The sequence below is a fragment of the Terrapene carolina genome, unplaced genomic scaffold (assembly GCF_002925995.2).
Source record: "Terrapene carolina triunguis isolate 2854851 unplaced genomic scaffold, T_m_triunguis-2.0 Scaffold62, whole genome shotgun sequence".
NCBI classification, from domain to species: Eukaryota; Metazoa; Chordata; order Testudines; family Emydidae; genus Terrapene; species Terrapene triunguis.
The window spans coordinates 16,704,091-16,719,111 of NW_020664413.1; the positions used below are offsets into that span (position 1 = coordinate 16,704,091).

General features: G+C 38.6%; 1 protein-coding gene across 2 annotated transcripts in view; it reads right to left on the reverse strand.

Annotated features, from left to right (window-relative positions):
• The window catches only part of ZRANB3 (zinc finger RANBP2-type containing 3), a 124,172-nt gene that overhangs the window by 75,209 nt on the left and 33,942 nt on the right, over positions 1-15,021 (reverse strand). The window contains exons 3-4 of one of the 2 annotated variants that reach the window (XM_026647429.2): positions 10,464-10,482; positions 3,288-3,466 (exon numbers count right to left, since the gene is read on the reverse strand). In XM_026647429.2, the coding sequence (XP_026503214.1) occupies positions 3,288-3,466; positions 10,464-10,482 (198 nt within the window). The remainder of the gene's footprint in view (positions 1-3,287; positions 3,467-10,463; positions 10,483-15,021) is intronic. The other variant, XM_026647431.2, reaches the window with a different exon arrangement.

Consider the following 15,021-nt stretch of genomic DNA (forward strand, 5'->3'; position numbering starts at 1 on the left):
AGCCTCTTGGCCTGGGCCGGCCGGCCGCCAGAGGGAGCCGCTCGACCGGGGGGGCGGACTGGACTGGGCCCCGCTGCGCCCCGTCCCAGCCCCAGCTTACCTGCTGCCTCCCTGTTTCAGGCTTCCCGCGAACATTTGATTCGCGGGAAGCAGAGGAGGGGGAGGAGCAGGGGGCGGAGCGTTCGGGGAGGGGGCAGAGTTGGGGTGGGGATTTTGGGGAAGGGGCGGAGTTGGGGCGGGGCTGGGGAAAGGGAGGAGTTGGGGCGGGGCCGGGGCCCCATGGAGTGTCCTCCTTTTTTAAAATTAAAATATGGTAACCCTAAAATATAATAAAGTGGTTTCTTGCACTGTTCATACTTACAATCTTACATTGTGCATTCTTACAACCTCATGGAGACCAATAGAAACAAAGATGGAAAAAACAGTCAGTGGAGCACACCAAAAGAGGAGATGACAGTTTTGGGAGTCGCCAATTTTCCAACTAGACATAGGTTTCACAACCTTTTATACACCTTTTTCATTCCACCCACATACATCTGGAACCAAATCTTATCACATCTTAGCCCCCTATTCATACCTGGTATTGCGGGAGAGGGTTATGATTGTTCATATGTGGTATTCTGATTTGCCATAATTACATTTCTGACAGTTAACCATTGCATCAGTCCATTTCCCAATAATTTTAATATGTCAGTGTGGTTAGCTCTTATTCCAAAAAGTCCCTAAGATGTGTTGTGATAACTGGGTCTTCAAATTTACTCTAATTATGAGCTCAACTGTAAACAGTATGTGAAAGTTCATAAGATGTCACAATAACCTGTGACACAAATGCTGAGGGGAAAAGGTAAAAAACGGAGACAGAAAGACTGAATTATTCCAAACAAAAAGGCCTACTAATATAACTCAAGAACTATGTTAAGAACATGCTTAGCAAACAAGAAAAGTGTGGACCCAGAAATCGATGAACCAAAATTGGTGCATCAGAAACTAGGCCTAACTGGTGGACAAAATAATGAAGGGATGGACTATTCTGTCTACCGCTCCCTTTGTGGGTCCTTAAAGAAAGAGATTTTGGGGAGAAAAACTGGCTACTGGAGTGAGCTTCACCATCATGACTGCCACCCCCACCATCTCCTTGGACTCCCTGAATCTTTGTCATCCTGATCCTGAGAGCTGTCCTGACCAGACCAGACGAGAGAAAGGGACCCAGATGATATCGCCACCTCTACTGGCTCCAGCTGAACCCCAGGCAACAGCTGGGATGAAACAGGATTGGACTTTAACAACAACAGCGACAAAAGTAGCTTCAGTCCATCTCAATTAACTTCTTCTCTTTTACCACCAAAGGACAGTTATTACCATCTTTGATACCATCTAAGAGACTGTCAAACAAAGGAGGTTTTCCTTCTAAAAACTCTCTCCAGCTAAATGGAATGGGAACAAGGGATGTTGTTAACATGAAAGCGAGACTTAATACTTTAAGTTTCAAATGGTTTAACTGTTTTTCTTTTTTAATCTTTAATAAAAGATTAAAAAGATTTTTAATGATATATTTGCTATGGTATTAAAGCAAGCTGAAGTCTCTATATACCAAACCTCGAAACTTGTTTATCACTGTTTAATGTTGGACAGTGACTAGGTTATATTAGCACCACCTAAATTAATACAACAGATGTTACCATCTGTTTGCTTGTGGTTCACCTGGCTACCACAAGATGCATTATTAAACTATTACAAAATACATATTACTAAGTTTTATAACCTTAGGCGGAGCACGTATAATTTCATAACCTTTGGTCATGCACATGCTAACTTCCACCACACCTCACTTTAAGCCTTTAACAGTTAAAACCTACAGCTAAGCTTATTTTTAATAAATATATTTTGGCTCTTCTACTTGCTATTACAGCTTCAATAATGTCCTATAAGCATATTTAAGAAATAGATTACATTTTACTCAAAACTATATACTCTCCAAGTTCAGGTCAAGGGTCAACAGTCAACAGCATCCTGAACTTTGAAATGTGACTTAGTGCAAAAACTGAAGCTGGGTTTGACCTATTTTGGTTAAGAGTTGGGAGACAGATGAGGCATGGTTTGAGTTGTACATGGTATCTTCAACCTGAACTTCAAGGTAGGCTTGGTTTGAACTTCACCCTCAGAATTGATTCTGTGAGTCATCCCTGAACTAGAGCCTGATAAAGGCACATGCAGTGCTTAGTTATTCCTGTGCTAGCTTCTAGCCAATCCACAACCTAGAGCTGGTCTAGTGACTTTTAGAGCAGCTATATAAGTCTCATAGGAGAAACAGCAACTCAGTCTGCCACACGTCATTTCATGGCTTGGTACTCTCCCCTGCCAGCCATGACAGACTCCACAGCCCTTGGTCTGCTCCAGCCCTGTTCCCAGCCCTACTCTCGCTTTGTTCTGAATGTGCTCTTGAATCCTAACTCTGGTTCCAACCTTTGGCTCTGATTCCTGGCCCAGCTGCCACCATGACTACTAGGCCAGACTGCCATCGCTCCAGACAGTAGGCCAGACCCTCCACATCTTGGTTTCTGATAGATACTAAGCACCATCAAGGCATTGCAATGAAGGACAGAGTGCTTCAACGCCTTTGCAAATGAAATAGCTGAACTCAGAGTCCAAAGACAGCTTTTGAAACCATTCTTGCTGGTCTCAGTTGATTGTTAATGCCAACTGTTCCTTAACATCGAATGATAACACTTTTTTCCGGCACTTTCAAATATTTCCAGGATATTTTTATGTTGGACTTATTTGGTCATCGCAGGGAAGGGTACAAATGTTTTGAATAATGCCAAGTGGAACCTGGATGTCCTGTTTGCAGTAGATATCTCTATGAGTAGTCAAGTCATTTGCTGGCATTCTTCAGACATCAGAAAGAGCAGTTTTCCTTGTCCAAGAAAGACATTTTATAAGTGCATCCAGACATTACTGTAAATCACTATGTTGCTTTTGAGATTAAAAACTGACTTAAACTGAAAATCTTGGCCTAAATTTTAAAATCACTCCTCTGAGATAAGGAAGCATTATAGCTTGTATTTAATGGGGCAACTAAAGTTAAGAAGTTAAGTTTCTTTCTTTAGGTCACACATGAATTCTGGTAGAGCCTGAAATAAAACCCATGTTGCCTAACTCCCAGTCTTGTGCACAAGACCATCATTTGCTTTTCTAGATGTTGGGCTGTGTGAATTTCATTTAATTTACAGGCGTTTACTGAACAAATCACGAGACTTTTGTGGAGAAGAATAAGAAATTTCACTCACCCAGTGTCAGTTTTGTTCTGAATGATGCTGATATCATCTGGACAAAGTTCTGGAATCCATTTCTCCATCTCATCAATCCAAGGGTACTTCAGAGATGAAGGGACTACTATTAAGAGAGGCCATTCCTTTTTATAGTAGTAAGAAATGGCAATTGCTTGGATTGTCTTCCCCAGTCCCATCTAAGAAAGACACACAAAAAAAGTAAAGTCATTACCTGCATTTGAAAGGTGAGTATAACCTGCACACCTTTTATAATGTCCCAAAGTAGATGAGTTAAAAAAAATGGAGGGAGAGAAGACCAGTAAAAGGGAGAAATGAGTAGAAGGGGCAAGCTAATATGTTGTGGAAAGAAACTGCAAAGCATGGTTTTCAATTAAAATCAAAATAAACTGGTAAAAAGTTCTTGGGGCCTGATCCAGAGCCCATTAAAACTGATAGAAATGCTCCAGTTGACTTCAATAGGCTTTGGAGCAAGCACATAATGAATTTAGTAGGGGAGGGGAGGCCAAAAATCTTCACCTCCTTGAGCTCCAAAAGGCCCACAGAAAATATATTCAGCCATTGGGCAATTCTTTCAGACGTTTAACTTCAATTTATAGTAATCTTTTTTCTACTAAATTATACTCAAATTGTATCTGATTGTTCTACATGAAATAGTATCCGGTTTGTATGCAGATAGAGTCAATTTAAAAAAAATTGTAAAAATTGTAAGATGTAATGTAAAGGAAAAAAGTTTTATGGTCAAACTATATTTAAGAGAAATGGATTTAAAAAAGTTTACAAAATACATTTTCAAATTTGAGAATGTTTTGCATCAAACAAGTAGAAATATTCATCTCTTGCATAAATTTTAGATGAACAATAAAACTGTCTGGGGTTTTATTTAGATTTATTTGTCCCATCAATACTCTAGAACTTTACCAAAACATTTTAAAGTGACCATTTAAAAATCTCCTTTGACTATCTCGCTATGAAAATGTCCTCCCATTTTGTAGATCACAGTACATCCTTTCTAGATGATGAACTGATTTATGGCTCAGCAAGTAATTCTGTGAAAAACAAACAAAATTCAAACCTCGGCACTGCAGTTAATGAGAACTGCATCTTTCTGTAGCAGCTCTGTAGTAAGAGTTTGGGGCAATGCCTCTGGAGTTCACTAGAAACTTCTTATTAATTCTGGAGTATTGTCAGAAAAGGGAGAATTAAATGTCTTTAATTCAGGGATAGGCAACCAATGGCACGCGTGCAAAAGGCGGCACGCGAGCTGATTTTCAGTGGCACTCACACTGCCCGGGTCCTGGCCATCGTCCAGAGGGGGGAGGGGGGTCCCTGCATTTTAATTTAGTTTTAAATTAAGCTTCTTAAACATTTTAAAAACCTTATTTACTTTACATACAACAATAGTTTAGTGATATATTATAGACTTATAGAAAGAGACCTTCTAAAAATGTTAAAATGTATTACTGGCATGCAAAATCTTAAATTAGAGTGAATAAATGAAGACTTGGCACACCACTTCTGAAAGGTTGCCAACCCCTGCTTTACTTCAATTTATTGAAGGCCTTCCTCTTCTGTCATCCCACAAAGGAACAGTCCATAAAAGCAAGCATTTTAGCTCCATCTACTGGAAGTAAGATCGCAAAGAGCAGACTGCAAACTCCCAGTGGGTATATAAACCCAGCCTCCAAACCTCATAGCCCAGAGTCAAGGAAGAAGTAGAGCACATTCAAAATTAAGAAACTGTAAGAAAAAGGGAGGAATACGGGATTGAAGAACAGAAAGATAAAGTTACCACTAAGTAATGTCCCTTTCTCAAATGTCCTGTCTTCTCCCACAAAACAGTCCAAAAACAACAAGCTGAAGTACTGTAGTGAAGTGGGCATACTTGATGAGCCTAGTACAACCTCCTTTGATTATGAGCCATTAAGAGAGGGTGGGGTAAGTAACAGAGGGATGGCGCCATCAGATGATGTTTGATGAAGGAGTGAAGAGAGGATCGAGTGTTATATTCCTCATGATATCATCTCAGCTCTGACTTCCCAGAAGGGGGCCCATATCACTTTTATAATGGCCCCAGTCATCTAGAGAAGGTTGTCTTGCTTGCTAGTATGTCTTACAAATATAGCCCTTAATCCAATGGAAGAAGGTGGTTTTAGTGGCCTACAATCCTTTTTTAGGATCCTAGAAATAAGTTCTTAGGCCTTCAGTATATTTGAGTGTAAGTCAAATATAATGTGAAACCTCTTCTGGAGGAGAAACACTGATTGGTAAAGATGATAAGCAGACAACATTTTATTAACATGAAATTATTGTTTTTTTGACAAAAGTGACAGAAGTAAATATAATGCCAGATAAACTTAATTTAAAGGAGAATCAACACTGAAAATTCAGTCTTGACATAGCAAGCCAACAAAATAGCAAAGTGTTACTTTCATCAACGGAGGCTGAGAAGTACCATCCCTATACCACAGATTCAAAAAGAGGCCCATATAACTCTAGGTAGGTAACCTTTGGTAGGGTGGAAAGGTAAAGGCTCAATGTTTGGACCTTTAATGAAAAAGCACAAAAAGCATGGCAGTGTAAGGATAAGAATCCCCACTCAAATAGGCCACCAACAATGGAGATGATAATAATAATAATAGTAATAATACCCCCTATTTGTCATATACACCTCTACCCCGATATAACGCTGTCCTCGGGAGCCAAAAAATCTTATTGCGTTATAGGTGAAACCGCGTTATATCGAACTTGCTTTGATCTGCCGGAGTGCGCAGCCCCGCCCGCCCGGAGCGCTGCTTTACTGCGTTATATCTGAATTCATGTTATATCGGGTCGCGTTATATCGGGGTAGAGGTGTAGTACTTTACATCAGTAGATCTCAAAGTACATTACAAAGAAGGTAAGAGATGGCAGATGTGAACTCTTAAGGGCTTCAATGTAAGGTTCCTGTTAACAATGCCAACATATCTGAATATTCCTAGAAGGAACAACTAAAGTAAGTTATTGTAATGACCAGGGAACCTACCCTTCAGATTCCTGATAAGATCTTTTGAACTACCAAAGAAGAGGTTGGCCTCAAAGAATTTTGCTTGGATTTCCCATGGAGTCAAGTGCATTCTGGAACAAGACTTTGGAAGCTTAATCAGTGCTGTGTGAATACTCACAGTAAAGACACGATCAGCTCAGCTATGTATCTAAGTATAGTATATTAGTGACTTGATATGAGGAGATCTCAATAACTAGTCATCATAAGGCTCCTCCCCAAGCACCACTGGGAGATCTGATAGCAATGACACTAAGATATAGACAAATCTATTGATATTGGGGGGGGAAAAAGAATTAGTGGTGGTAGGCACTTTGGGAAGAGAAGATTAAATTTTTAGAGAGACGTGTATATATAAATACACCACCTCATCCCCATAGCTATTGAGAGCCTAAGGCAACAGTATACTGGCTGTTAATTTGGAATGCAATATGGTAGCAAAAATTGAATGAAATTTGGAGTTACATATACAGACACATTATATCACAGAAAAGTGAGATGATAATCCCTCACTTCCAAGTCTGGTGACATGACAAATGGAATGACCACATTACTTCTGGGCACCTCAACACTAGAAAGATATGAACAAACAGAAGAGAAAACAGAAAGGAGCAACAGAAGTGACTGACACATTTGAGGGACTGATTTATGAGGAAAGTTTATAATATTCATAGTAGGGCTTGGCCAAATGACAATTAAGAGGGCAGAGGAATGTTATAATCCTCTTCAAGTATTTGAAGGGTGAAGATACTTAATACCTAACACTTACAAAGCATATCTCATCTTAAACACTGGACAAAAGTTTAAAATCAATCCTCAATACTTATGTGATGTATAGAAGTTTTTTAACCCTTATTTTATGTATGGGAAAACTGAAGAAGAGAGGGTAGCCCATGGAATATAATATAACTAGGAAAACCAGGATGAGATATGCAATAAACAAATAAATACATAAATTAGACTGAACATCAGGAAACATTTTCTATTGGTAAGAATTATTTTGCTATGGAATAGTCTCCATATGTAAATGATGGGAGTACCATTTCTTGAGTTATTTAAAAATTAATTAGACAAATCACTTGAGAGTATGCTGTTGGGAACATTCCTTCATTACCAGACAGACAGGGTTCTTTGGAGTTGATATTTGATATGAAAAATAGTTATTGGATAAAATATGTATTTATGCCATTTTCTGCACTGAAAATATTTCTGAAATAGGTTATAGACAAGAAGAATGGTTTAAGTGGTTTGATGAAAATCCACAACAAAAATATGTAATGCAGACCACCGATTGGTATAAGATCCTACCAAAAAGCTAAGAATAGATTTTTTTGGACTGGAGTCCATTTGGGAGCTTGTGGAAATGAAAACGCTGCACAGGAACAATGAAGATATTTTAATGGGAAACACTATCTTTGGTTATCAATAGGGCCCTACCAAATTCACGGTCCATTTTGGTCAATTTCACGGTCATAGGATTAAAAAAATCGTAAATGTCATGATTTTAGCTATTTAAATCTGAAATTTCACGGTGTTGTAGGAGTCCTGACCCAAAAAGAAGTTGTGGAGGGGTCGCAAGGTTATTGTAGGGCATGGGGGGCTTGCGGTACTGCTACCCTTACTTCTGCACTGCCTTCAGAGCTGGGCAGCTGAGAGTGGTGGCTGCTGGCTGGGAGCCCTGCTCTGAAGGCAGAGCTGACGCCAGCAGCAGTGCAGAAATAAGGATGGCATGGTATGGTATTGCTACCCTTACTTCTCCACTGCTGCTGGCAGGGTACTGCCTTCAAGACTGAGCGCCTGGCCAACAGCTGCCGCTCTCCGGCTGCCTAGCTCTGAAAGCAGCGCAGAAGTAAGTGTGGCAATACCGCGACCCCTCCCTTGCAACTCCCTTTTGGGTCAGGCCTCCCAATTTGAGAAATGCTGGTCTCCCCCAAGAAATCTTTATAGTATGGGGTAAAAGCACACAAAAGACCAGCTTTCATGGTCCATGACATGTTTTTCATGGCCATGAATTTGGTAGGGCCCTAGTTATCAATGTAGATTTTTCAGCACTGACCGTAAAAGTAGAACAATAGCAGATATGCTAACCACAGTGCTTTCAGACTGCAAATCTTTCTAGGCAGGAATATTTTTGGTATCTAACTTTCTACACTATTTCAATTTATGGGCAATATAAATGGATAATAATTCTGTATTAAGTGAAGTATTGAATGCACAATTTAGGAAGTGTGTACCCAGGATAAAAAATTAATAATAGTGTTAATTATAAACAATATTATATTTTTAACCGACGGAAGTAGATGGAAATTAAAATTAAATTAATAAAGAATATTATAAACATTTTATCCATATGAAGAACAGTACTACAACTGAAATACAGAGCTATCATTCAGTTCATTATAACTAGAGGATAATTAAGACAAATCACAGATAATCCCCTTATTGCATTTTTGAGTGAATAATAATTTTATTTACAGTAGATGGTGCACATAATCTTAAATAGGCTGGGTACCCCAAAGGAAGGCAATAAAAAGATAAGTACAGAGGAGGAGGTGAGTGAGTGAGTCAACTGGTTCACAGCCTAAAGAAGAAAATCAGCACTGAGAGGTAAAATACTGAGCTACAGATAAAGAAGAAACCGATATGTTTAAAATAATATAGCAACTTCAAAATATATTTCTTAAAATGGTTTCTTCTTGAATTTTTATCTATCAATAGTACTTAATTCAACATGCCAAAACAAAACAAAACCAAAAACCACACACAAGCCTCAAACCACTTTTTAACCAGGAAGACTAGTTTTTATAGATTCTGATTCATGCACCTTGAATTCTAAATGGTTTTGGACCTGGTTATCAGCTCGCCTCTTCCCAGAAAACAAGGTTGCAGTTGAGATTAGTAGAAGTGCTTGAGCTGGAGCTCCCTCAATATAAAGAAGGAGGAGCTGCTGAGAGGAAACTCACTCTGCAAAGTACATTTTGAATCCAAATGGCCACAGAGCCCTACGGGTCCCTCACTCACGCACTCTAGGCAGGAAAGCTCTAGGGGCCTAAAAATATCACTCAGAGAAGCCTACCGGGCCCCCAACCCTTGGAGAGCCCAAGGGATATTAAATCTAACTGTAAGCCTTTGCATCTCTATCACTTGATCACTCCATGCTATTAGACCCTGGGCCCTCACCCTAGGCTGGAGAACCCCAGCAGCCCTATTCCCCACCTTGATTCACCAGTGCTCACATTTGTTAATCTTTCATTCTGCAAAATGCAATTTCCCCCCCCTATCTTCTCCACAGTTGTTAATATTAGGGTAAGCAGTCCTCTATTTACAGAGAGAGAGAGAGAGAGAGAGAGAGAGTGTGTGTGTGTGTGTGTGTGTGTGTGTGTTAATTCACAGATAGACAAGATGGGCACTTAAAGTTGTATTTTAGAAATTTGAAGAAACTAAAATAATAAATATAATGATGATGTGTACCTCAGTAAGACAGTCAATGAGTTATGTTCCTAGCTCCACAAATGACTTAGCAAGCTATACTGAGAAAGAAAAAAATTCTGCCTTGACTCTATATGGTACTTTGAAGATATAGTATGCAAGTGACATGACTGGTTACACAGCATAGTCAAAGGCACCATGCTGTAATATACAAAGAATTTACATTTCCCTAAGAAGTCAAGAATCATTATTTCATTCTCTGAGATGTATTACTTTATTAAGTACACATTGCATAGATTCATATTTGCAATTATTTGTTTAAAACAGGTGTCGCTTCAGTTTAAGATGGTTTATTTGTGGCTTAAAAATAGCAATCTACACAGCGACAGAATTGCTTAAAACTACTGCATAAGTAAAGTTAATATTTTAAGGATTTTTCAGGAGAGGAGCTTTAACATCCACAATAAGCAATTAAAATTGATCTTTAAAAACAAGTTGTTCAAATTTACTTTTAAACCAGGCAGTCACAACTTCAACTTTCACTTCCTTACTTAGACAGCTTCATTGAATCTAATGAGTATTATAATAATGATGCCTCTCTCATTCCTAGCCCACCCCTTTCCCTCCCCCACAAAAAGAGACATTCTTAACAAGGTTAAAAGTAATAAAAGTGATATTAGATAGGAAGATGGAAAATAACTTACCTCATCAGCTATCATACACCTAGATGCAAAAGAGGGAAATGTAACAATAAATACAACAGATAAAATAATTAAAATTGCATTTATCTACAGATTTATTTTAATAATTAAAAAACAGACTAATGGAGTGATAGATTAAGAACAAAAGCTAGCTTTATTGTCACCTACCCTATGATTGAAACCCACCAGAAAGAGATTGAATACTGTAATAAATACTACCAGAATGTTAACTCTTCTAAAAACATATTTATCAAATATATTTATGCTAGAGTTTAGAACAAGGTATTAAATCAGGTACAGTCTAGCATTACATTAAATGGGATATCCGTCTAAATGTTCAATAGAAGCTTTGTATCTTCTATTTTAGTGTCTTTCACAGAGGATGAAGCAATGTCCTCCACCCCTTCAGCTACTTATTATTTATCTGTCAGAAAAATCAGATAGCTGTGAATCGGAGTAACTACTTGTTCTGAAGATTCCTCCAGCCACTTTTACAGTAGAAACAGAAGTTGACTTCCACTTTCATCTTCCACAAACAAACCTTATCTTTATACATGTTATAATGTATATCAACTTGAATTTTTCAATTTCAGAATTTATCTGTCTAGTGTTATTCACAGTAAGACCAGTACTAGCTTCAAGATCGCAGTGAGAAATAGTATATCCTACAATACTTGTTCGGAATATATGCATGTTGTTGCAATCCCAGGTTGTGTGTGATAGTATATAGCAATTTCAGATTTTGAGACATATAGTACAAAATAATGAATGATAAAATTACAGCTATTTCATATTGCTCCTAATTTACACATTGGCCAATGCCCTTACCTGCCTCTACCTATCATGTTTGACAGAGATGTCTGATGTTAGTTACTTCACTAAATTGATTGTTTGCTTATAATATTAAATAATATGCTACTATTAGGACTGTTTCAGAGTGGTAGCTGTGTTAGTCTGTATCAGCAAAAACAACGATGAGTCCTTGTGGCACCTTAGAGACTAACAAATTTATTTGGGCATAAGCGTTCGTGGGCTAAAACCCACTTCACGCAGATGCATGGAGTGAAAAATATAGTAAGCAGTAGTATATATATATTACAGCACATGAAAAGTGGGGGGGTCAATGCTAACGAGGCCAATTCAATCAAGGTGGAAGTGGTCTATTCTCAACAGTTGACAAGAAGGGGTGAGTATCAACAGAGGTAAAATTACTTTTTGTAGTGCTAACGAGGCCAATTCAATCAAGGTGGCCGTCGCCCATTCCCAACAGTTGACAAGAAGGTGAGAGTATCAACAAAGGGAAAATTACTTTTTGTAGTGCCCAGCCACTCCCAATCTTTATTCAGGCCTAATTTAATGGTGTCCAGTTTGCAAATCAATTCCAGTTCTGCAGTTTCTCATTGAAGTCTGTTTCTGAAGTTTTTTTGTTGAAGAATTGCCACTTTTAAGTCAGTTATTGAGTGTCCAGGAAGACTGAAGTGCTCTCCTACTGGTTTTTGAATGTTACAATTCTTGAGGTCTGTGTGTCACTCTGAAACCTAGAATGTCTGCTGAGTCAGTGTGAAGCAATGGAAAAAGTTACAAGCATGACTGAGAGTTCTTATTAATTAGAATATCACCAGGTTCAATCTTCACAGGAATTTGTGGTCTGTTACCATTCAATTTCTAAGTTCTCAGCCATTTTCAACTTTTTTACACTTTATGAATTACACCGGTGTGACATGTACAGGCTTTCAGCTTGTACATATGTAACAATCAGGAGACTCTCTACACAAGGGAGAAGAGACAAAACTCTTTCTCTCCTGCAGAAGCACTGGAGGTGGTGGAACTTTAGATTTATCAAAACACCTCCTCACTACAGATCAGCCTGGAAGATGAAGCCCCCAAATAGGCTTTGCAGCAGCATCCTGGTATAAATCTCAGCACACTCTGACTTCCTAGCAGCTATTAGGATTAGGGATCTAAAATATTAAGCAGTTAAATGGTTACCCGGTAAGCATTAGTCTTACCGTTAATCCACCCTAACTGTTAACCCTCAGCCCCACGCTGGCCGGCCGGAGCAGCCTCAGCCCCTATCCCTTTAATCAGTTAACTGGTTAAACGATATTTTTAATTGTTTAAATGGTTAACTTTTTAAACGATATTTACATCCCTAATTAGGATTGATAAATTAGTTGCACCTGGACCTCAATGGTGGGGCCTCTGACCTTTGGGCTTTTATTATCTGACAATTAGATTTGGTTGTCCAGCTAATATGTTGTTAGTAAATTTTTCAGGCACGGTGTGTAATTTTAGGTTTTTAAAAGTGAACTGAACCACACACCCCAGAAATTCCAAGTAGCATGCTAAAGATACTCACATGGGCCATTGGCAGAGCGGGAACCTAGTGCCAAGCTACTCCCTGAGCCCCCTTTGTCCCAGCTGTTCTTCCCTCTGCATTTTAACTAGGCAGCTCCCTTCTCCATGCTGCCTGGTTGAACACTGAGGGCACAGGAGAGATAGACTGCCTGCTCTCAGGTCTGGTGCCTGATTCTAGTCTGGCTCAAAGCAGCAATTGCAGGGAAAGTTTTGTATAGCATCTGGCATCCCCAGGCTCTAGCATGCCCAATGGGGATGGACTCTTTGGGGAATTTAACTGCCAATCTCTAGCCAGTCTGTACTGAGCATGTGTAAACTGTGATTTTTTCAAAGGCTTATAATTGAGCCAAATTGGTCAGATTTTCATGGCAATGGCAAAAGGCATATTATCTCTGATGCAAAGGCTACTCATCTGTAAAATGTAAGCCCCTGTTCCAACTCATAGGGGTGCTTGAGATTTCCAAAGAAAAAACTGCCACCTTTTTTTTTTTTTTTCTTTAGGAAAACATATTTTTCCCTACCCTTGCTCTCAGAAATGGCTAAAACCATGTTGGATGAAAACCTTCCCCCCGTACCCCTCATCCTCAAAATCAATCAATCAGCCTGAAGAAGACACCCCATCTGGAAAATTTCAGCCCAAACAATTAAAGGTTGTCAGAGTTGTATGTAATTGAAAGCAATCGTATAATGGGAACTGTTGGGTAACATTAATAGGTGGTGCTGTTAACCCTGCTTATAATGCGCACACACACAAAACTTGTTGATAGATTATAACCCAAAGTTTCAATTCAGTTGCCAGTTCCATTTCTCATAAATGATATTTTCCAGTAACTGACGCCTAAACACTAGTAAATGCGTGTCTAATACTTGATATCGAGTATTTTAAAGTTTACGTTTTCTAAGAAAATCTCCCATATTACCACTCTCCCCCGATTTGGAACTCAGGAGTATTCATTAAGAGGGTACTGATTGCCAACTCTGACTGAAGCTATTCCGGGAGATATATTTTTTTCCCAACATGATGTAATGTCATTTTCTTAAAATATCCTATTAAAACCTCCTTTTCAATAGTCACCGGGAGATCAATGCCAATTCCGGGAGACTCCAGGCCAATCTTGGAGGATTGGCAACCCTAGTATTCACACTATTTTTTTATTTTTGTGTTTCATATTTGGATGCAATATTCAGGGCTTGTCTACACAATATTGGCAAAGCGCATTAGAGCACTTTACAAATCACACCTCTCTAACAGCCCCTCGTAAACGCTGTTGCCATGCTTTAAATTGGTGCTTAGTTTGTGTTAAAGGCCAGCAGGGTCTATATGGGGTAGTTAGAGCACTTTCCAAATCACACCCCTCTAATGCACTTTGCCAGTTCAGAGAAGACCTCAGAGGATTTTTTAATATCCTTCATGTGCACATACCATAAGCAATCTTGAGGCTCAGAATGAATGTTGAATGCACTAGTGAGAAATATGCACATTCTATACTATGGTATTGAAACCCTCTTTTTAAAAGGCAAACCTAGTCTTAAGTGTCAGGTAAAAATAAGAAAGGTATTCCTTGAAGGCACTGGCATCTTTCCTCCATAGAAGCACATTTTTCATTTTATACATTAAATATAGAGTAACAAAAACTGAGGCTAGAAGAGAATCTTTTGTTTTAATAGAAGTTCAGTGTCTGGCCAATAGTGTATTTAATATGCACTTAGAAAGCATGTTTATTTGCTGGTCAACTAATACACAATTCTATCTTAATGTTACAATCAGTTCAGTTTTCACTCACTCAAAAATTAGTGATTAATGTTGCCCATGTCATATTGATTGTTAATTGCCTGGACTGAAATGTATGTAGTTTGACCCTAGGATTTATAAAGTAAATCTTCATTTTAATAACTTCTTTCCAAAATTGCTTCTGTACATTAATCATCCATTTATAAGACCAGTACACACATTCTAATTAATTCTCATGCTGCGGCAGTCTCTGTTGGGCAACTCTGATTTTTATTTATACTGACTACATGGATTCAGAAAATGAGCAAAACAATAGCAATTAGTTACAGAACAAACATGCATTCTGAAACAACAACTAGCCATTTCAAATCTCAGTGAACAATATATTGCACCTATATAGCATATTTCATTGTAAAAGATATCAAAACTTTATAACCCATATACCCATTTATGCTGACAAGTGCAGTACAG